The 23,192-nt window shown below is 45.5% G+C and overlaps 1 protein-coding gene across 2 annotated transcripts in view; it reads left to right on the plus strand.

Moving 5' to 3' along the window:
* The window catches only part of SLC47A1 (solute carrier family 47 member 1), a 721,842-nt gene that overhangs the window by 693,788 nt on the left and 4,862 nt on the right, over window positions 1-23,192 (plus strand). For both annotated transcript variants that reach the window (XM_086955002.1, XM_086955001.1), the window contains 2 exons: window positions 8,596-8,690; window positions 17,210-17,294. In XM_086955002.1, the coding sequence (XP_086811128.1) occupies window positions 8,596-8,690; window positions 17,210-17,294 (180 nt within the window). The remainder of the gene's footprint in view (window positions 1-8,595; window positions 8,691-17,209; window positions 17,295-23,192) is intronic.

Raw genomic sequence — 23,192 nt, forward strand, 5'->3', positions numbered from 1 at the left:
TAGATCGTGGGCCTTGGACGCACCCGTCCTCCGGCTTCGCTTACGGCACTACCGCCTAACAGGACTCGCTATTTCCACGTGTTCACGCTTCAACCTTACACCGCAGCCTGGCAATACCCCCGCCGAACTTGCAGTAAGATCCTTTGGGCATATTACCAAGCAATAGCGATAATTATGGCTATTGCTTGGATAGAGACAAAAATTTACAGCTGAGCTGCAGCGATTTTTACCGCAAATAAACCTTGGTATTACCAAGGTTTATCGCAAATGCGATAAAAATCGCCGCAATGCATGAATATCGCTGAAAAGTCAGCGATATTCATGCAGTACCGAGCTAATGCTCTTAGCCATGTTATCCACCTCCCATTGGATAACATGGCTAAGAACTGCTCAGGGCAGGTGTTAGCTTTTGGAGATATTCGCGCTTAGCCCGAATATCTCCAAAAGTTGGTAATAGGAGATAGCGATGTTAGCAACTGTTTTCAGTCGCTAACATCTTGGCACGCCCACTTTGCATGTCATTAGTGATAAATATCACTGACATGCAAAGTGGGGCCCAGGATGGTCGCTATCTCCTACTAGCTGTCGCTAACTGGTGTTAGCGACAGCTAGGTAATAGGGAGATAATTTTATCTCCGCTTTCTTGGCTTTTAAAGCCAAAAAAGCGGAGATAAACCCCCTTGATAATATGCCCCCTACTTTTCACATCCAGTGTTGGCCAGTTTACATGCCCACACTTTGCTAGCTACCTCGCTTACTAAGTCCAGTTTCTTTTACTTTGTCCCCACATCTCTACAGAGAGAACCTAAGGTAATTTGCCAACATGTTGGTTTTCTCCTTTTCTTATTCTATCCACTTACTTTTCCATGACTCTCCCTGTTTAAACTATAGATACCACGGACACTACCGCTGCCGTAATTTTCACTACGTTTTACATGAAGACCATGACTTATGAAACTGTCGCAAAGGGTATTATATACAATAGCGAGGCACCGTGATCATATTTTGTCTCTGTCTCATTTGGCACACCGTGCATGTTTATGAAACTTTCCTCGTTATCTACAATATATTTAGTATATGCATTTTGCTCCTCTGTTTGTCCCGGGATCAACCAAACTAATTGGCCCATCTTTACCTTTAGATGCTTTCTGCTCTTGAGCCATCTTTTAATGCTACTGATTTTAGTTAAATTTCATGTTTTTTTTTTCATAGCTCGTTAATACCATAGAATCTGTTCTACTGCACATGGACACCTTTGTCTTCTTTTAGAAACAGCCGCAGCCAGAACAACAGAGTTCGATCCAATACTTTTTTATTTCTAGTATATTTAGCCACCATTACTGTCTGAAACGTACATCTCCTTTGCTCTTTTGTGTAGACTGTATTTTGTCTTCTCTTAGGAACGCCTGGAACATCCTTATGTCATTCTTACTTCGCCATGTATGCCATTTGTATGCACTGTGTCACCACACGCGATTTCGGTTTGTATGTACTTATCTAATTAAATTGTCATATTACTATGTTTTCTTTCACACTATAGGGTTTCCACTAACTAGGGGTGTCTTCACCAGCGAATCTTCCACCATTAGGTTTCAAGATTCAGATCATACAGCCTTCTCCCAATTTCTGTTAGACGCCATTAATTTTTTTATTTAGTATCTTGATTTATTTTCCACCTTTGCTTATTATTCTTTAATACTTATGTCCTTCCCAGCCCTGAAGAGTCATACCTTCACACGATGTGACGAAACACGTGTCGGCTTGCTTTAATTTCGATTGTACTGATCAAGACTGAACTATAAATCACTCTTCATGCACCGTTGGATCTCGACTTTTTTATTACGCGCTTCCAATTAACTGTACCTAACTGTTTGGTTTTTACATAAGAACCCATCACCCTAAACGTGTGCACAGGACCTATGTTTGTATTATTGGGGTAAGGGACTTGTGCCCTTGCCTACACAGGGGCTGTTTTGTCTGGGTTTGTTCCCCTGACCTGACTGCACCACTATGCCTTTGTATATATCTATTTAACCTATAATCGCACATGCTTGAGCGCCAATTCTTCCTGTCCTCTACTCAAACCGAATCTCCTCCTACCACCTTCTGCGCATTGCCTTGCACTTTTGTGACACAACTAATTTGACATGCCTACCAACATAATCTGACCTACTGCCATAAGGCACACAAAAGGTGATGGGAGTAATGCTTGCAAATAGCCTAACCACTGGCAATCACTTGGCTTGGTATTCCAACTCTTCACTTTTTAGCCCATTATGACACATCACATTAGACACAGCCATTTACAAATCAGCGTTGGTCCTACTCCAACAGAAACAGTCCAGCTGACCTGCCAAGCAAGGTCCTCTCTGACCAAGAACACAAGCAACCTCTGGTCGGTTCCAGCCTAGTTGGGCCTCTTCAGTTAGGTGCAGCTTGGTTCCCAGTGGCACAGTGAGCAAGGGACCCACTTCTGGGCATACCTTGAACACTTAGGGCATTCCATGAAACACAGAAAAAGTGATGGTATGACTACTAGCAAATAGTTAACCTCTTGCCATAAGCACTTAAATGGTAAGTCCAACTGCCCAATCGTGTATCCCCTGCACTCGCCTTGGCACTTCCTTGTAAATGCACTGCACCACGCTACACATTTGGGCTGCCACTCAGAACCTCATGTACTCCGACATTCAAGAGGTTGTACTCTTCCAAACATGCATGCAAATTCTGGCATCTGGCCAAATCTGGACAAGTAATGCATGCCCTGCATTCAATCAACTGGACTATGCATGTGCACTTCAGGGTGTAATAGTGTCCTCATGCAGATATACTTTTTAGTGATACAATGGATATTGGTAATTTTGTGATGCAGAATAAGGTTGGCATTACACAATATCTACTATGCAAAGGGAATTACTTGGAAAATTAATGCTTTCTCAACATTTTCCACAGGGTAATCCAGAATTCTATACCTTTTTCCAGGCACATATTCTAGGTTTGAACTGGCGAACAGTGCTTATCTTGAGCCAATGGGGACTACCAAAACCCATTTTTGGGGACCTGTACTTATTTTCACTCATCAGAACTTGACACTGAGCAAGAGAGAGACTATTATACAAATGGGACAGAAGGAGGAGGAGAAAGATGGAAAAACTGGCACAAAGGTAGAAAGCCGGTAGCAGCAGGAGTGAAATAAAGGGCAGCAATGTCTGATAGTGGAATAAAGAGTCTGTAGGTAAATTCCCTTTTACACTCTTGGCATTTGGCGCTCTCATTTTTAATGGCATCACCCTAGTAAGGCCGCGCTTTTCTGTAAATGCGGCAAAAAATTGGAACGCTCTTCCGAGGCACATTCGGACTGAACCTTCCCTTCTTAAGTTCCGAAAGCTCCTTAAATTTTTTCTTTTCCCTAAAACTTCTTAAAAATTCCTGTTCCTTTTGAGTTTTCTGTTATCTGTTAGGCAGCACTGGGACGCTTTCGGGCAGCCATGCGCTTTACAAATCCAATTTCATTTCATTTCATTTCATTTCATTCAAGGGCTCAGGAGCCAGGTGTAGCATGGTTCAAGCAAAACAGTGTGCACCGTGCAACACTTCTGGGCATACCCATCCTACATAGGGCGACACACTAAAGTATATAAAAAGTGTAAAAAACAAAAAGTGATGGATGGAATACTTGAATTAATCTTAGCCACTGGTAATTAATCAGGCTGAATCACAATCTATCATTATTTTACACTCCTCAGTTTAGACCCGGCCATGTCCACATCCGTCCAAAGGAACAGTCAAGCCCAAACTGCCAAGCCAGGTCCTCCTTAAATAGTAACACAAGCAACTTCGGATCAGCTCCCCTAGTAAGGGCTCATCAGCCAAGTATAGCTTGGTTCAAGTGCCACAGTGAGCACAGGGCCCACATCTGGGCATACCCGCCTCACTTAGGGTGATACACTAAAGTATACAAAAAATTGATGGATAGAATACTTAAATCAATCTCAGTCACTGGTAATTAATCGGGCCGCATACCAATCCATCATTATTTTGCACACCTTCAGCCACTACACCTTCCTACACTTCACCAGACCCCTTCAGAAACACCCTAAATTCTTCACTGCTTTAGACAAATACCCTACAATACTGAAATCGTTAATAACAAAAAATAATATTCCAGTATTTAATAAAAAGGGAATTATTAGAGAAGGCTATGTTAACACACCATTTTCAACAGGTAATTCCAGAATTCCATATAATTTTACAGGGACATTTTCCTCTATGTTTCATCTGCTGAAAAGTGCTTAATTTTAGCCGGTGGGGTGACTGACACCTATTTTTGGGGACCAGTACTTATTTGACCTCATCAGATATTAACCACGAACAATAAATACAGAGAAAATCCCACAAACAAGACAGAGGCAAGAGACAGACGGGCACAAAGGCCAAAGCAGAGACCATCAAGAGTGAGATGAAGGGGCTGCACTGTCGGATAGTGGCTTAAAGAGGCCTTAGGTGAATTCTCTTACCCAGCCTTGGCATTAAATCTGATTAATAGATTTGGTAAATACCATTGTGTGTGCACCTCTTTCCCCGCTCTGATTCGATCCGCCTCGGCTTTTGTGCCGCTAGAGCGGCGAGTCCCTGGAAGCGGCACTTGCGCCCTTAGTGCTACGGTGCAGGTGATTGGACTAGCCGCCCTCGCCTCGTGGCCTCCTATTGGCTATTTAAGTCACGTGATCGTGACCTTGCACACCTAGAGACTTCAGAAGCAGCGCTGGCTGCCACGCTAAACTTCGCTCCCAGGAAGAAATTTTAATTGTATATTTCTGTGATTTTAAATCTGATTAATAGATTTGGTAAATACCATTGTGTGTGCACCTCTTTCCCCGCTCTGATTCGATCCGCCTCGGCTTTTGTGCCGCTAGAGCGGCGAGTCCCTGGAAGCGGCACTTGCGCCCTTAGTGCTACGGTGCAGGTGATTGGACTAGCCGCCCTCTACGGTGGGACTATTTAACATGGGGGAGTGGCGGAGGCGCAGCGGACGGGCGCAGCGGAGGCGCCGACTTCGCGCCGAAGTTGCGCCTAAGTTAAGCCTGTCTGCGCCCGTCCCCGACCTACCGGGACCAGGGGCCACCCCCCCTGCTCCTGAGTTTACAACTTCCAGGCTCACCTATTCCAGCTCCACACTATGGAACCTACGCCCCCCTCCCAATAATATATGTCCTCGCTTACGGGGGATGGATGCTCCTACATCATGTCAAGAATGCACACTGGCCATGATCTCTGAACCATCGATTACTTGTATTTCTAATTCTACCAAGAGGGACATATTTGACCTCCTTGTTTCCGACAGTCCTTCTGCCCTGTTTCTTACGGAGACCTGGCTGAACAACTATTCCGGACCCGATATTGAGACAGCCCTCCCTGATAATTACACCTACGTGGGTCGCAACAGACCTGGCAAGGAGGGAGGTGGCATTGCCATCATTTACAAAAGGATCTATGCATGCAAATGGGAGGATTTAGACATCCCTCATTGCGAAGCATGCTGCTTCAAACTTTTACTGAACCCTAACTACACCCTGTCAGGTGCCCTACTCTACCGTCCGCCGGGCGCAGCTGGTGGATGGGAACCTACTCTTTCGGACAATATAGCTCCTCTGCTGATGGAATCTCCGAATTTCATTTTACTTGGTGATCTGAACATACATTTTAACAATATGCTGTGCCCCACTAGCACACACCTTCTTCAAGATCTAGCTGCCCTCAACTTACATTTACATAATTCCGGTCCCACTCACAAGGCAGGTAATTTACTAGACCCCGTCTTCTCCAATCTTGACACAATTACCTGCCTCCCTTCCAGACCCATCACTTGGTCAGATCACCACATAGTAGAATTCCACATTAAGACTAGTGCTATCCCTCACCCATCTTCTAATGCTCAGACTTTTAGACCCAGTAGGAACTGGAAAAAACTAAATCTTTCACAACTTAACGGCCAGCTTGCTAAGACATTACCTTCCCTCCCCAATATCATCACTACTAAAGATGAAAGTCTAATCCATACCTGGCTGTCTTCTGCCATCGATACCTGTCTTCCAGTCTGTAAAGGTAAACATAACTTTACCCACCCCCCGCCCCCTTGTTTAATGAGCAGTTAAAATGTGCTAAGTCCATGTGCAAAAAATTGGAGCGCATCTGGAGATCCAATTACTCCCTCTCTGATAAGGAAAAGTACAAGACGGAACTTCTCAAATACCACTCCCTATGCAAATCAGCCAGGGCTAACTATGTTAACACTTCTATATTATTAGCCCAAAACCGCCCAAAGGCCCTATTCAGAGCAGTTCAAGATCTCTCTGGACAGTCATGCACGCCTAAAGCCCCCTGTCTGGATAATACTCAATGCAACGCACTTGCCAATTTCTTCACGGAGAAAATAGACCGTATCTATGCTGGCTTCAATGCCTCTCCACAGGTCCAATACAGCCCTCTCCAGCAAGAAGATTCCGATATATCTCTCTCCCAGGTTACTACCTTGTCCCCTTATCCCTTAATTGATAAATGGGATCCTATTTCCTCTGCACACTTCCTGAAACTTTTGGCCGGGATCAAGTCCGGCTCCCCACTGGATGCGATGCCTCCTCAAATCCTCAGTACCTTAGCCATTCCCTCACTTCTTCCTATTTTAGCCCTTTTGAACGCCTCTCTTTCTGAAGCAACTGTACCAACAGCTTGGAAGCACGCTATGGTGGTTCCCCTCCTGAAAAAGGTCAATGCTGATATTAACAACCCGCCAACTTTAGACCCATATCTCTGCTCCCCTGCTTTGCCAAAGTGTTAGAAAAACACATCAACCTCTGCCTCACCTCTCATATTGAAGCTATTAATTTCCTTCACCCTTTCCAGTCTGGCTTCAGGGCAGGATTCTCCACGGAATCCACCCTCTTAGGAGTCACGGAGACTATTAGACAGCAGGTGGACAGTGGGGAGACGGTGGCACTCATCCTACTGGATTTGAGCGCCGCATTCGACACCGTCTCCCATGACATCCTTCTCTCCACCCTAAAGTCGGCGGGCATTTGCGGCTCAGCCCTTGCCTGGATCGCCAGTTTTCTTTCAGCACGCACCTTTCAGGTCTTTTCCCCCACTTCTTCCTCCCTGGCCCACTCCTCCCCCCACGGTGTGCCCCAAGGTTCCATTCTTAGTCCCCTTTTCTTTAATCTTTACGTCAGCCCCCTTGCCTCTCTTGCAGAGCAATCTGGTCTATCCATTTTTTCGTATGCTGACGATACCCAAATTATTTTTTCTCTTTCCTCTAATAAACGTTCCTCCACCTCATCTCTTCGCGCTGGGCTCACTAACATCGCCAACTGGATGCAGACCAACAGACTGAAGCTCAACGGCGACAAGACCGAGCTCCTTCTGTTTGGCCCTGATACCACTCTCTGGGGTCCACAGCACTGGCCGCAGCAAATGGGTCCCGTGCCTACTCCATCTACCACAGCCCGCAATCTTGGGGTCACCTTCGATGACCAACTGTCCATGAGGCAACATGTGGTGAAAGTCTCAGCCACCTGTACAAACATCATCAGGTGGCTGAGGAAAATCACATGGATGCTTCCTCTTGACACTCAAAGAACAGTGGTGCAGGCCCTAGTGACATCCAGACTGGATTACGCCAACGTACTCCTCCTAGGTGCCTGTAAGGAGGTGACACGCAAACTGCAGGTGGTGCAAAATATGGCTGCCCGTTTACTATGCAATTTGCCCAGAACTGCCTCTGCCACCGCCTTCTGCGCAGCCTACATTGGCTGCGTATAGAATCTAGGGCTAAATTCAAAGCCTTATGTTATATGCATAAGATTAAAACTGGCAGTCCCCCCCCCTACCTTTCCACCTTGGTTCAGCCATACTGCCCATTACGCACTCTTAGATCTTCCTCCCTAGGTACTTTTTCAGTTCCCCGGTTCAAACGCACTAGAGTTGGCGGCCGTTCTTTCTCTTACCTGGCGCCATCACTCTGGAACACCCTTCCCATCCCTTTGCGTTTTGAAACATGCCATCTCAAATTCAGGAAAGGTGTGAAAACTTGGTTGTTCTCCGCCTAATCCTTCCCCCGCCCTCTTTGTCTTCTCTGCTTCTTTCTCTCTGCCAGCGCCGGGAAACCCCAGGGTATCTGCGCGCTTTACAAACCCAAATATAATAATAATAATAATTTGGCGCTCTGTTTTTTAATAGCAGCACCAGAGCAGAGCTTTGGGAGCTGGCATCCCTTCTTTTACAAATTAAGCAGTTCTGGTGAGTATGTACCGGTAATACCACTTACACAATTACTGCTTTACTCAGAATTCTCGATTCAGCTAGAAACTCACATTTCTACTGAAATCAAGAATCCTGATTAGTTCGGAAGGAGAGCCTAGTTGTATTCACACTACACACAAGACAAAAATCAGGCGAGTTTCCTTTACTACCCAAATCTGAATCACGCCCCATATCATATGGTGAAATTATTACATCATTGGGCTGCATCAAAGTATATATGAGTTGATAAAAATCCTAGGTAACTATGTCTCCCCTTGTTTCTTTTTCTGTTTACAGGCCTGTGGACGGGTATCTTGATTTGCTCCGTGCTGCAAGTTTTCGTCTTTTTGCTTTTCCTTTCAAAGATGAACTGGAACGCGGTGTCTGAAGAGGTAACTGACGCTTCAATCTAGGGCCAGTGGGAGACAGAAAATAGGCCTGGGCACCAAAATAAAAGTGACCACCCTTAATAAATTAGATAGCTGATAAAGTGTTCCATGTTTGTAAATTGGGGCAATTTCAAACTTATAAAGACACACTTTATAACTATTTGTATGGTATGGAAGACTGCATGGATTTGAGGTTGTTGCAGGCAATGTTTTACATGGAAACTATCAGTATAAACCAGTCTAGCAGACCATAAAACAGGCCCACAGACAGGTCACAAAACCCGCCCATATACTGACTGACCTGTGAGATCAGCCCTTCGGACACTGCCTGAATGCCCTTTAGAAAAGGGTACAAAAACGTTTGCAAAAAGTGCAGGATGGAATGTTTGAATTAATCTTAGCCACTCGTAATTACTTGGGCTGCATTTAAACATCTCTATTTGGCACAGCATTCCACCTCATTTTGGGACCAGACATATGTGATTAAGTCTTGAACCCGGTCGCTTAGGAAAAGCCCACCCGAACTGCCAAGCCAGATCCTCCCTGAACCCGAACAGAAGCAACCTGGAACCGGTTTCACCCTAGTAAGGGCTCATTAATCAAGTACAGCTTAGTTCCAATGACAGAGGCCCTGATTACAATCTCGGGCGGACCATTGATGAAGGGGAACTGACGACTTCCGGTCGGCAGTTCCATCCGCATAATTTGGATGAGATGGCACACAGTGCAGTCGGAAACCTCAATTTTTCTTAGGGAGCTTGTGCAGCTGGCGGAAAATGCCCGCCACATAAGCTGCCATAGCAAAATAGATGTTTCCAAGTATCCCTGCACCGTGTGGCAGGCCCTTACATACACGCACACAGTGCAGGGATGTTGAGGGGGGCACCATCAGGGCAGTATGCGGAGGCCGTGGACGGATGGGGACCCTGCTAAGGGCCCCAAAGACACTTTCCAATAGCAGTTCCATGTCAGAAAGGCCGACATGGAACTGCTATCAGAAAGTGCCATCATAATCCCTACGCTGGAAACAATGTCCTTAGGGGATTATGAGGGCTTTCTGACTGGCTGACGTACTCCTTGAGCCCATCAGAACTGCGTTGGATTCCCCACTGGTTTAAACTCAGATGACAGCGGTTGGACTTTAAGCCTACAATGTCAGTCAGAAAGCCTCCCACCAGCAGTTGAAGGCTTTCAGACCAGCATTGTTATTCGGCCCATAGTGTGCACAAGCTCCAAGTTGGGGCATACACATCCAACATATGGTGGAATACACATCCCACGTATGGTGGCACAATAAAGTATACCAAAAAGTGATGGATGGAATGCTTGAATTAATCCCGGCTACTGGTAATTGCTCAGGCCGAATCTCAAATCCATTGTTATTTGCTGACGACCTCGCTCCTCTGAAAAACCCCCACAGCAAGACCACCACCACAAAACCCTCATGGTTCACAGACGCCCTCAAAACGGCAAAGAGAACCTGCCGAACACTCGAAAAGACCTGGCGCCAAGAACGGACGGCAGAAAACATGACAGCCGCCACCCGCGAATACCATCAGCAGATCCGGACCACCAAGAGAACATCGTTCAAAGAGCGACTGGACAACAACACCCATAACAGCAAGGAACTCTTCAGCATCGTCAAAGAGCTCTCCAACCCCAACGCCAGAAACAACGACATCACCCCTTCGCAAGACCTCTGCAACTCCCTTGCCACGTTCTTCCATCGCAAAATTGCAGACATACACGACAGCTTCGGATCCCAAACTCCACTTCAGGACATCAAACCAACGACCCCCAGCAACACCCTCAACTCCTGGACCCCCATCAGCAATGAAGACACCACCCACGTCATGAGCACCATCCACTCCGGCTCCCCCTCCGACCCATGCCCCCACCACATCTTCAACAAAGCGGGCACCACCATCGCACCCCACCTGCGGAACGTCATAAACAGCTCCTTCACGTCAGCGTCCTTCCCAGAAATCTGGACACACGCAGAGATCAACGCCCTCCTGAAGAAACCCACAGCAGACCACAAGGACCTCAAGAACTCCCGACCCATCTCTCTCCTCCCCTTCCCGGCTAAAGTAATCGAGAAGACCGTCAACAAACAGCTGACTGCTTTCCTTGAGGACAACAATTCCCTCGACCCTTCCCAGTCCGGATTCTGAGCCAACCACAGCACCGAGACCGCCCTCATCGCAGCCACAGATGACATCAGAACACTGATAGACAACGGGGAAACAGCTGCCCTCATCCTCCTGGACCTCTCAGCAGCCTTTGACACTGTATGCCACGGCACCCTAATACACCGCCTCAGCAACACTGAAATCCAAGGAAAGGCCCTGGAATGGATCATCTCGTTCCTCTCTGGAAGAACCCAGAGAGTCCACCTCCCCCCCTTCCATTCCGCGGCCACCGAGATCATCTGCGGCATTCCTCAAGGATCCTCACTCAGCCCAACACTCTTCAATATCTACATGAGCCCCCTCGCCACCATAGCATGAAAACACAACATCAACATCATCTCCTACGCCGACGACACCCAGCTGGTACTATCCCTCACCAAGGACCCAGCCAGCGCCAAAACCAACTTCCAGGAAGGGATGAAAGAAGTAGCAGACTGGATGAAGCACAGCCGTCTCAAGCTCAACTCAGACAAGACGGAAGTCCTCATCCTCGGACAATCCCCATCTGCCTGGGATAACTCTTGGTGGCCCTCGGCGCTGGGAACCGCACCGACACCCACGGACCACGCACGCAACCTGGGTTTTATCTTGGACTCCTCCCTCACGATGACCAAACAAGTCAACGCCGTCTCATCCTCATGCTTCAACACCCTGAGAATGCTTCGAAAGATCTTCCGGTGGATCCCCACAGAAACTAGAAGAACAGTCACCCAGGCCCTCGTCATCAGCCGACTGGACTACGGGATCGACCTATACGCAGGAACCACCGCCAAACTTCAGACTAGGCTCCAGCGCATACAAAAAGGCGCCGCACGACTTATCCTCAACATCCCTCACCACAGCCACATAACCACCCACCTGGGAAACCTCCACTGGCTCCCCGTCAACAAAATGATCACGTTCAGACTGCTCACCCACGCACACAAAGCGCTCCACAATATGGGCCCCGACTACCTCAACAGCAGACTCTTATTTTATTCTACACCCCCACCCGCCAGCTTTGCTCCACCAGCCTCACCCTCGCCATCGTCTCACGAATTCGCAGAACCACCTCCGGAGGAAGATCATTCTCCTACCTGGCAGCGAAGACCTGGAACTCCCCACTCATCTACGACTGACCCAGGACCATCTCAGCTTCAGGAAGCACCTCAAGACCTGGCTCTTCGAACAGTAGCAGCACCCCCCCACCCTACAGAGACGTTACTCCTTGAAAAATGTGTGACTACAGGAGAACATTCCTACTCAGACCCCAAGTTATATAGGGATAATACACTTGAAAAGAAGAGGCATCTGTATCCTGAAGAAGGCCCAGGCCCAGACCCTTATGGGCTGTGCATAGAGGCTGTAACATGATGAAACTGCCAGTGGGGAAATGGAGACATAATTTCTCCAAACATACCTACCAAACTTTTTTAACCCTGTCAATGGTGGGCCAAGAATAAAATTAAACAGGGCGCATCACTTTGACAGTTTTAACGCCTTTTCTTTTTCTCTGTATGTGGGAGCCCTGTCCAAGAGAAAAATGCTCACTTTATAGATCTAAAAAATATGCGCCCCACCCTGAGCGTTGGTCTGTGCCAGGGTGTGTTAGAAGCCCAATGATGAAGCATGCCATTATCTAGTGGGTGAGGGCATTATTTACAACCTTTGGGTTTTCCTTCCTAAGAGGATACCACAAGACCTGAATAGCACCTCTGAACGTTCAAATCGGGAAGCTCAGAATTTTAGTTCAATAGTCCTCGTGTTTGTGAGCTTTTGTGTGTAGCCTTGGGGGACAAGGGAAGGCTGAATCTCTAGTCCTTACTTTTGTGTGTAAAACATCTCAGGTGGGACCCAGCCGTAAACAAACTAGTCTTGACCCTGCTCAAAATAGGAACATTCCAGCCTGAACTGCCAAGCTATGTCCTCCCTGATTCAGAACACAAGTAACCTTGGACGTGCTTCGTCCTAGTAAGTGATCATCAGCCAGGTATAGCTTGGTTCCATTGACACAGTGTGCACAAGACCCATGTCTTGGCATACTTGTCCCACTTAGAGTGACACACTAAAGTATACAAAAAAGTGAGGGATGGAATACGTGAATTATTCTCAGCCACTGATAATACTCGGGCCACATCCCAGTCCATCGTTATTTTGCACACCAGGGGCCTGATTCACAGAACTAACTTAAGACAAAATCCTAAACTTACTACCATTTTAGTATTCACAGAAGGCACGTACTCATTTTGGTATTCACAGAAGGCACGTACTCATTTTGGTATTCACAGAAGGCACTTACTCATTGATGAGTAAGTGCCTTCTGTGAATACCAAAATGAGTGCACTTACTTACTCACCTTGTAAGGTCCCTGTGCAGATCGGATAAAAAAATTATGATGTTCTTATCCATGCCCAGTTTGAGTAATAAAACCCATAGTTTGGATCTGTTCACTCGGTCAAAGGCCGAGGACAGATCCATAAAGGCCAGGTATAGCGTCCCTTTCTTGGCAATGGTGTATTTCCCTGCTAACAGATGCAGGTTAAGGTACTGGTCCATGTTACTCCTACCTTTCCTGAATCTGTATTGCAGGTTTGAAGGTACATTGCACTCGTTAAGCCAGTCTGTCAGTTTGCTAAGGATCACTCTTCCTAACACTTTAACCGCTGAATCGATCAGCAATATTGGCCTATAGCATTGTGTGTCACCTCTCTGCCCTTTTTTAAAATCTAGAACAATAATTGGCTTGGACCAGGATCTCGGCAGACCATAGCGACATGTCATATTAAAAACATGTGCTAGTATGTTTAACCATAATATCACCTCCAGCTTAAAAAGGTCAGCTGAAACACCATCTGGTCCAGAAGCTTTGTTGCTTGTCATTTGAGTAATAGCCTTGACCGTGGGCGGTGTGCCTGGGAGTCCCTGATCCACCTGGTCATCACATATATGTTTAAAATAGTAGAGCCACTGCTCCTCCTGTATGTTAAATTCCACTGTATGTACTTGATTAGCACTAATACACTATCCAATCACAGGAGATGTTCTTTTGATTCCGATTGAAGATCATCCACATCTGAGACGTGGGTTTCCAAATGAAAGAGTCTCGTATTGTGCTTGTTTACCCGCCTTTTTACATGATCAAGGCGGGAAGTGAGCAAGTCTAACTTGGAGTCTATTGTTTTTAGGCTCGCCTTTACGTCCATAAGTATCTCCTGGAGAGCTCTATCCTGCACGCCGGCCTCCTCCATCTGTGTTGAGTCGGCATCTGGATCCGAGGTGTTGTTGATTTGACGAGTAGAGAGTCTTTTCTCATAGGTCCATTTTGTATGTTTCCCATTGTGTTTGACAATTTTGTGGCGGTTTGTGGGTAAGTAGTAGATGGTGGCTTGATAAGTAGGTATAGTTACTATGGCTTGCTAGGCGTCTGCGAGTGAACAGCCAATTTCTTGCCAGAGGACACTTCCAAGATGTTTAAAAAATGCCACCACACCAGAGAGGTATGAGGAGGCCTCAGCTCCTAGACAGGCACCCCCAGGAGACCAGCAAGGCCAAACAGGCTGTGGGAGATCAAAGTCCAAACACTGTGGTGGTTGTCAGGCTGATCAGGTGCGATGCACCGTGCTGTTACATGCGGTAGAAGACTAGGTGTGTATTGCTCAAGTCTGCACTGTGTTTGCCCGGCCCAAAGGTAGAGTAATATGCAAGTCACTGCCTTCTGTGAGGCTCGACCTGTGCTGATATCATTTGTTATTGTGCTATCTCTCTATGATGCGGCAGGAGCTCACGTTGATCATGAGTTAGGGAGGACCAGGCACGAGAGTGCCCTTATGGCCGATAGGCCTCAATTTCTAAGCTGAGAAATCTGCAGGCTCCCACTCTGTGGCCCAATGTTCAGACTGACCTTGTCCAGTGTAGACCCCACGGGGCAAACACATTTGAGGGCCAACCGTCTTGGCCCTCCGCTGCGGTGCTCTCGCACCACTAACCAGGATCCTAGGCAGCACCCCACAGAGCCGGCCAGCCATGTCGTTGTCAAACACACGACTGGAGGGGGCCAGATAAAAGGCTAAGCACCACCGCTGGCTGGACAACTCCCAGCCATGAGCATGGACGCCTCCTCCACTGCTCCTTACATTTCCAGCTCTGCCCATGCTGCAGACACCAGCCGCCCCGGCCGGCCCCACACAGCTGCAGCCCCCTCCTCCTCACCTGCCCGAAGCCACAACCTGGTTGGACCTCTGTGCAGGTGCTGTCTGCCCCAGCCAGGGATCTGCAACTTAGTGAGCCCCTACCGGCACAGCCCGCAGGTGAGCAGCTGCAGTCCCAACACTTGCCTCAAGCCTGACACTGAATCCTCCACTCCCACAGGCAGGCGGACGGGGCAGCCAACCCAAGACACCGCAAACATGGGCCAGCAGGCTACCCGTATCACTCTAGTGCTGGTACTCGGGTGGGAGCCCCAAAACTGCCAGGATTGTTATATTTATAACTTGGCCAGAAGAGCCCTCTCACTCAGCGGTCATCTTGCTCCTCAGCAAGACGATGACGCCCCCCCTATGCTGCTCTAGTTAACAAATCATAGGCTTCCTTTCATCTATTTTTTTCTTTTTTGTTATACCACTTATAAATAGTCAATATTTCTTTAAAGCTTTCCATGTTTTCTGCAAAGAAGCCCAATATGGTTGAATTTTTTCATGCCTCCACGGATCCAACGAAACGCTCTGCACCCCCTCCTCCCCACTGTGTAACTGCTCAGCAAGCTTTATGGATTTACATGAGGGGCAGAGCTGGGCCCTGTGACGACTCAGCAGATCTTGTGAGTGAACAAAAAAATTAATTTTGGCCATTTTACTGCACAATAAACATGCTTTCACCTCATTTATAACATACACAAGGGGTCAGGAAAGCTTTCACTTGGCCCCTTCAATATGTATGCAAGCAGCTTTTTAGCCCCGGGGACCATTTCCTGTGATATAAAATGGTGACACAACTTTTCTGTCAAGTTGAGGCCAGCAAATCAGGACCTTGCTGTGGCGTGTGGAACCGTGGATTCACGGCACGTAGATACGTGAAGGGTCCGCGCATCTAGATATACAAATTTGGTTTTCTTTTAATATCTCTATAACTACTGAACAAATTTACAACAAATCACAAAAGGGCTGTTTCTGGACCAGGAGCTAGCTTTCTGCCAAATTTTATGTAATTCCGTTCAGCGGTTCGGGCTGTATTTTCGTTTGAAATCTCCATGGGAACGCACTTAATTTGTTTAATATAAGTATTTCATTTACAAAAGCAATGGTTAAAATGACATTATAATTAGGTAAAAACGCCAGTTAAACAACACAGTTTTAACAGTAGATGTAGCTGCATGTCCAGGGCTGGGTCATGGGGACCAGAGGCAATAAATGTGAGGTGGAGGATGTGGTCCCAGGGCCATTGCATGGCTCAGGGAAGGGTGCGCACACACTCTCCCCCAACTTTATACTATATATTTTTTTAATTAAAATATATTACCCAATGGGGTGTTTAATGATACTGCGAAAAAAACATTCTGCTGGTCTTGCAGGGTTGCGAAACATTTTTAAAAATATATAATAATTTTCACCATTGTAGGGTGGGGGTATCTCGCTAACCTGTCCCTTTGTGTAATTTAAAAAATTAAGTCTCCAAGTCCTGTTCATGTTGCAGCCAGCCAGTCAGAGAATTCACTCAAAAAAATACCCCTCAGCAAATGAGAAGGCTTGAAATTTTGAATTTCAGTCGAACTGCCAATACATCTATGAATTATGAACATTCATCACTCCAAAACTACTAACTGGACTTACATCATATCACAAAAAGTAGGCTTTCTAGGTAAAGATCTTGCTGTCTTTCCAATGTGATGATTTAGCTATGTTGAGTGTAGCGCTGTCTAAATTTCCCTATGGAAATTGCATGGGGAAAAACATTTTGGGATTCCGACTGCCCCTTCCTCTTTTTCTCGGCTCCTTCTTCACAGAACTCCCCAAACTTCAAAGAAAACAAAGGTTAAAGTGATGTTATAATTGGCTGAAAATATCAGTTGAAATTTTTATTTTATTTTACACTAGATATATCTGGGTTTGGGGTTCCCGGGACATGAAACTTGAGTTGAGCACCAGAGAGTTGTGGTTTGCCCAGCGTCACTGTGTATTATATAAATATATATCTGTGACTGAGTTAGTCACACTATTGACGGAGCAATATATGATTTGTAATGGCGAGACAGCCATCTGCTTTTTTAAGCTACATGCCGAAGTTTCATTAGCTGTGCAATCTGCCATTTTTTCCTCAATTGATCGTTCACATTGTGAAATATTGTTTGTTTTTCAGGCTAAGGCCAGAGCTTTTCTAAAGCTGAAGATAGCAAAGGACTTAAACAACAGGCCTGCTATATATCAGAACACAGTTCCAACAGGTATGTAACACATGCATACAAGACCTTACAGAACCATCTATAAATTGTGATACCTTTAATCAAGTGTCTACCAGAAAAGCTTTATAGTAAACTGCATTTCTCGTCTTTATCCCTTTAGTTCCTTCTTATTTTCCAGCACTGAAATCCACCTTAATTGATAAAATGTACTGCTTCTATCCTTTCATTTCTTCACCTCCAATATGCAAATATTGTTACTCCCCTCTAAGGATTTGCTCTGCCCCAAAAACAGATTCCTCACCTTCTGAATATCCACAAGTACTAGACTGGATCCAGAAACTTTCAACATAGCTCTTCTCCACTGGCAGGTGGCACTGGCTTCATCATGGCACTACAAGAGGCACGGGTGCAATGTCACCAGAGCCATAAAATGCCATCTCAGCCCACCAACAGCAGTTGCTTTGCAATTTTTACTAGCCACTTGGAGGCATAGCCTAAAGCGACATCGATGTACAGTGCCACAAACTAAGTTTTGAGCTTGTTAATACCAGTGGTCTATGACCATCCTTGAGAACTGGGAGATGGGCTGGAGCAGTGAGAAATCTGCAGGTAAACAAAGTATCCACCAGAAAGAGTGAAGTAACTTTTACTTCTGAAGGACACTTCTACCTGCAGATTCTTTGCCTTCTGAATACATATCACAGCTGTGCCTCCTTCTAGGTGATGGGTCCGAAGGAGTGGCCGGACAAGGGAATCCTGTAACAGAATGAGTCCAAGTAGTGTTTTGCTGACTTGTGAAGAGATAATAAAAAGGTGGGATTGGGGAACCCAATAAACCCTGGGATGCTTGGGTAATTAGTGTATCAACAGGTAAGCGTGCCTACAAGGGATTCTTTCTTCTGCCTATTCTCATCTTTTTTTTAGAAATCATCTGCAGTAAACTCTGAGCAGTAGCTTATATTGAATTATTTCGAAAAATTGATTACTAATTTTAACATAAACCGAGTTATGAAGAACTGTTAAGGAACAAAACACAGACCGGTGTATACTTCTTGAAACACAAATTTATGTTGAAAAAATATTTTAGAGGGTACACAAAATACTGCACATATAAACACACAGTGACCGAGATTTATACGTTGTTTGTTACCGCACTTATCTCATTGTCACATTTATGGTCACCCATTCCATACACTGTGTACATAAGGACATTTTAACTAATCATACAGAAAACAATTCTTCTAGTGAAAAATCACTAAGAAAATGGGTGCAGTTGTCAAAGTTTCAGTCTATGTGAAGGCATCTGCTAGACCATCTCAGGGCAGTAGTTTCATATGTTGAATGACCCCTATATAGACCAAATTATCAAATATGTCGCACCACAGTTAACAAGTCAAATTGAGATCCCTGGGCACACGCTCACTATCCTTTCACACCACTATAGGTTCACTACCAAACTTAATCAGGGAATACAGAGGAGATTTGAGATTAAATATAAATTTCCACAACAAAAATTTGAACGTTCACAGTCTAATTTTTAATCAAAAACACATTACATATAAAAAATTCTTACACTTAGCAACACAATTAAAAACGATTCAAAGAGATTTTCTTTGAAAAAGAATAAAATACAGCAATTAATTATTATATTTCATAGCACATGTTTGTCAAAATCAAGTTAAAAAACATGGAGAGATATATACATGACATATTATAAAATCAATGGTGACACATGAAAGCAGATATACAATAACCTGACACGAAAGAAAAAGAAACCCCCTCAATTATCTGTGGCCTCTAGATGTCCTTGCCACTACTGATGAGTAGATCCAAAGGCTTCTAATTTTTATATGTAAAGCTGAACAACAGTATCAAAAATGCCTGTATATCGGTTGTTCGCTAGGCCTAGTTGGATTCTCTGTTGGAAAATGCGTCGACGCGTTTCGGTGCAGGACAAGGGATGTTGCAGCACCTTCCTCAGGACTTCAGTTTATTGGGGTTATTTGCTTCAAAGCGTGGTGGCTTGCACCTTCTCCCTCATGGGTTTGGGAGAGTAACCGAGTAGATCTAATCGAGGTTCTTGGGATAAATCTTCTAGATTCTGTTCCGATATGCTGATTGTCCTTATTTTCATATGTTGTATTGCCCCGGAATGGGGTGCCTTCTCTTTATTTTAACTTCTTATGGCATATTTCTGCATCTCTCTTCAAATTTTAAACACTTTGCTTGGACGGGCATAGAATTATGTTCCTCGTCTCAGGAACTGGATATGTTCTCGATCTGGACGGAGTAGCGTCTCTGCCTCGTCTCGAAACCACACCACAGTTAACCTCATAGATGCGGCGCAAATACCCCTCCCCAGTGCTGCGCTGTCCATTGGAACTAGTGCTGAATGGACGTCCAATGGTCGTGCGCAGCACTGGAGAGGTAGTGCTGCCGTCGGCCAACGCCCCGACGCAGCACTTAAGGGGTTAAAGATATAGACCTGTCTGTGTTTTGTTCCTTTACAGACTTTCAGAGATCTGTTTATGTTAAAATAAGTAATGCATTTTTCGAAATAATTCAATGTAAGCTACGGCCCAGAGCTTTTTGTAGATGATTTCTAAAAAAAACATGAGAATAAGCAGAAGAAAGAATGAATTGTGAAGAGAAGCCCATGTTGACATATCACAGGTCTTAGCCACTAAGTTGAAAACTTAGCTTGGGTGGAATGTGCACAGACTGCTTAGGGTGGTTCATAATACATTTTAATGTACAAGATCCACCATGAAAAGGTTTTATTCTGGACCGCCTTGCTTGTCTCTGACCTGCCTCTCCAAAAAAGAGAGCTGGTCGTTCAACCTAATCTTCATTTGCTCAATGTAATAACTGTCTGTTCTTCGAGGATCCAGACAATGTAGTCTCCCCTCAGTGGAATAGAGCAGAGGGAAAAAAGGATTATGTATTGACTCAGTTGGAAAGGAAGAATACAAAAAAGTGGTGGAAAGAATGCTAATATTGATCTCAGCCATTGGTAAATACTCGGGGGTACATCTCAGTCCATCGTTTTTTTACCCACCATGCGACCTCAGATTAGACACAGAAATATGAAAAGCAGCCTTGGTCCTGCTCCAATAGAAACAGTCCAGCCCAAACTACCAAGCCATATACTCTCTAAACTGGAACACAAGCAACTCAAGATCAGTTTCAGCCTATTGGGGCCTTTTCAGTAGGGAGCACGCGTCCCACATCTGAGCATAACCACCGCACTTAAGATGCTATAATTAAGAACGCAAAAAAGTGATAGTTGGGATGTTTGAGTTAATCTTAGCCACTGGTAAATACTCGGGCCGCGTCCCAGTTGATGGTGAGGGCTATCCACCCAATATAGGAAATCCACTGTAATATTCAAGACTAATTTGTTTGGATAGAAGCATGTGATGGGAGGGTGTACACACAGCCATTCCAAGTCCATGCTGCATCTCGTTGAATCAATGGCCACAGCAAAAGTGGCCATAAAAGCTAAAAATTTTTATTGTCAACTATGCAGGGTTACAAACTGAGTCACTAGAAGAGACGTCCAAACTAAGTGCAGATCTCATTGGGGCCTCGCAAAAGATGTTAATGAAACATTTATACAAGTCCCTTTGAAAGTCTGATGACAGTCAGAGATTTAAAACAACAGAGCTTGGTTGGGAAGGCAGATAATCGCTGAAAAAGCAGCAATTTTGCCTTTGACTGTGCCCACCGTACAATCCCATTGGGCTAGTCAAAGAGAGAAGCAAAGCATATCTGATAGAGGCACCTTCAGCAGATCTGCGTCATGCTCTGCACACCATGCAACAAAGCGATTCCACCTAACCAAATAGGCAGGTTTGGGGTAGGATCAACAAGGTGATAATATAACATCAATCACCTCTGATGGATGAAGGAAGGAGCTCAGGTGTCCCTGCTCAGTCACCATGAATGAAGGTGGGTGCTCTTGAGGTTGGGGTGCAGAACCTGCCTCTTGACTGAGAGAGGAAGTCCATTCTGACTGGCAGTTGGAGAAGTCTGCACAGGGAAAATCTCAAGAGGTCTTTATACCACACCCTTCTTGACCAGTCTGTGGCCATCAGAACAGCTTGGGCCTGGTCCTAGCGCAGCTTCCCCGAGAGTCAAGGAATCAAAGCTATGCAGTCTAAAGGCCTGAAGTTTAAAGCTAAACCTCAGCAGATGCACATCCCCTTAAACTCTCTGTAACAGATACTGGAGGTTACAGAACTGTGGATAATACACATCATTGCGTGTGGCGAAGTGCTCCACTGAAGGGGCACCCCAGTTTCAAAGAGGCTGTGGACCCCCTGCAGGTGAGCACGCAACTCGCATTTAGTAAGGTTATGCCAACTCAAGCCCTCATCTCTAGTGTTCAGAAAGCCTGCCAAATGGTTGGAAGCGAGTCAGGCTCCATGTGAATGTGCCCAAGGCTAGAACCTCAGAGCTTCTCAGCAGAGAATAGGAGATACCACACCAGCCTGTAGACATTCTGCATCACAGCGATATTGTCTGGACAGACCAGCCACGAAGGGGCTCAGGAAGACTCTCAAGGCCACATGGCCACCACCGCAAGTCTGCTTTAGTGTCCTGGGAGATCCTGATTGTGTCCAACAGCTCTCCACTATTACTACTTAGATGTAATCGAGGTCGACATGTTTCTGCAGTATAATAGGGTCAAAAGATCCCTTCCTGCTTCATCAGGACCTTAACAAGGAATGCTACTGCTGGTGTGTAAATTGTAGTGATTTAAAAATTGAAATCATATCACCCACAATATGGGGAATACGCTCTCCACCTCACCCGGCTACAGCTCAGGTAGAAATGGAGCACCGCTCTGTCCGTCGGTACTCCTGACATCCGTCTAGGCTGTCATGTAGCATTCCTTGTTAAGGTCCTGATGAAGCAGGAAGGGATCTTTTGACCCTATTATACTGCAGAAACATGTCGACCTCGATTACATCTAAGTAGTTATTTGTTACACTACTTTGCACTGTTTTTATCCTTGGGTGTGGGTAGGATCCTATTAAAATTCATTTTCCATTCCCGCAACCCAATATTAATTCATTCACCTATTTTTTGCACATAGCACTTTCAATAATTTCTTTGCACTGCTAGTCAGTTTACCCCCTGATACTACTTTTCCTTCATCACATCCCTGTATCCTTCAAGAAGATTAGGCTACAATCTACCTAATCCATAGTGGACATGCTTCCACTTCCTTCAGGTGAAGGATCCCAAATGATGTAGGGCGGTACAGGATGGGTATCTGATGGGAACACAATTTTTCACCACGAATACCTTGGATTCCTGGATTGTATCCTGATATGAATACACAGTTTCTTTAGATAGCTTTAGTCATCCCTGACCCATTGCCACTACTTCACCAGTGGAGAACCCCCATCAACCAGCGTGTATAAGTGACCAATAGAATGTAGTAAACCAGCAGACTGAGGAGGTGAAGACCTACTGGAACTGGAACATGAGCTCCACTCAAAAATTCATATCATGTGCAGAATATTCTGTCTCCTCTGACAAGGAGAGAAAGATCCCAAAGTTGCATCCATTATTGTCCCTATGAACAGGTGGTGCGGAGAGGGCTCTAAGTGAGACATGAACCAGTTGGTGGAACAATTCAAGTTGAGCGACAGGGATGCTGTTGCTTGTAGGTGGCCTGACACCAGCTCAGGGAGCCCTTCTTGATCAGGCAGGCATTCAGGTATGGAAACATTTAAATCCCTGACTTGCACAGATGTACCACAAATAGCCCCATCACCTTCCTGCGGACTTGGAGTGCTAATGTCTTTCTAAATGGGAGGACTGCTTACTTGTATTGGGTAGAAACTACCATGAACAGCAAGTATCTACTATGTGACTATAGGATCAGTAGGTCAAAATATACATCCTGCAGCTTGATGGATACCATTC

This window comes from Lissotriton vulgaris, chromosome 2_1, assembly GCF_964263255.1.
Source record: "Lissotriton vulgaris chromosome 2_1, aLisVul1.2, whole genome shotgun sequence".
NCBI lineage: Eukaryota > Metazoa > Chordata > Amphibia > Caudata > Salamandridae > Lissotriton > Lissotriton vulgaris.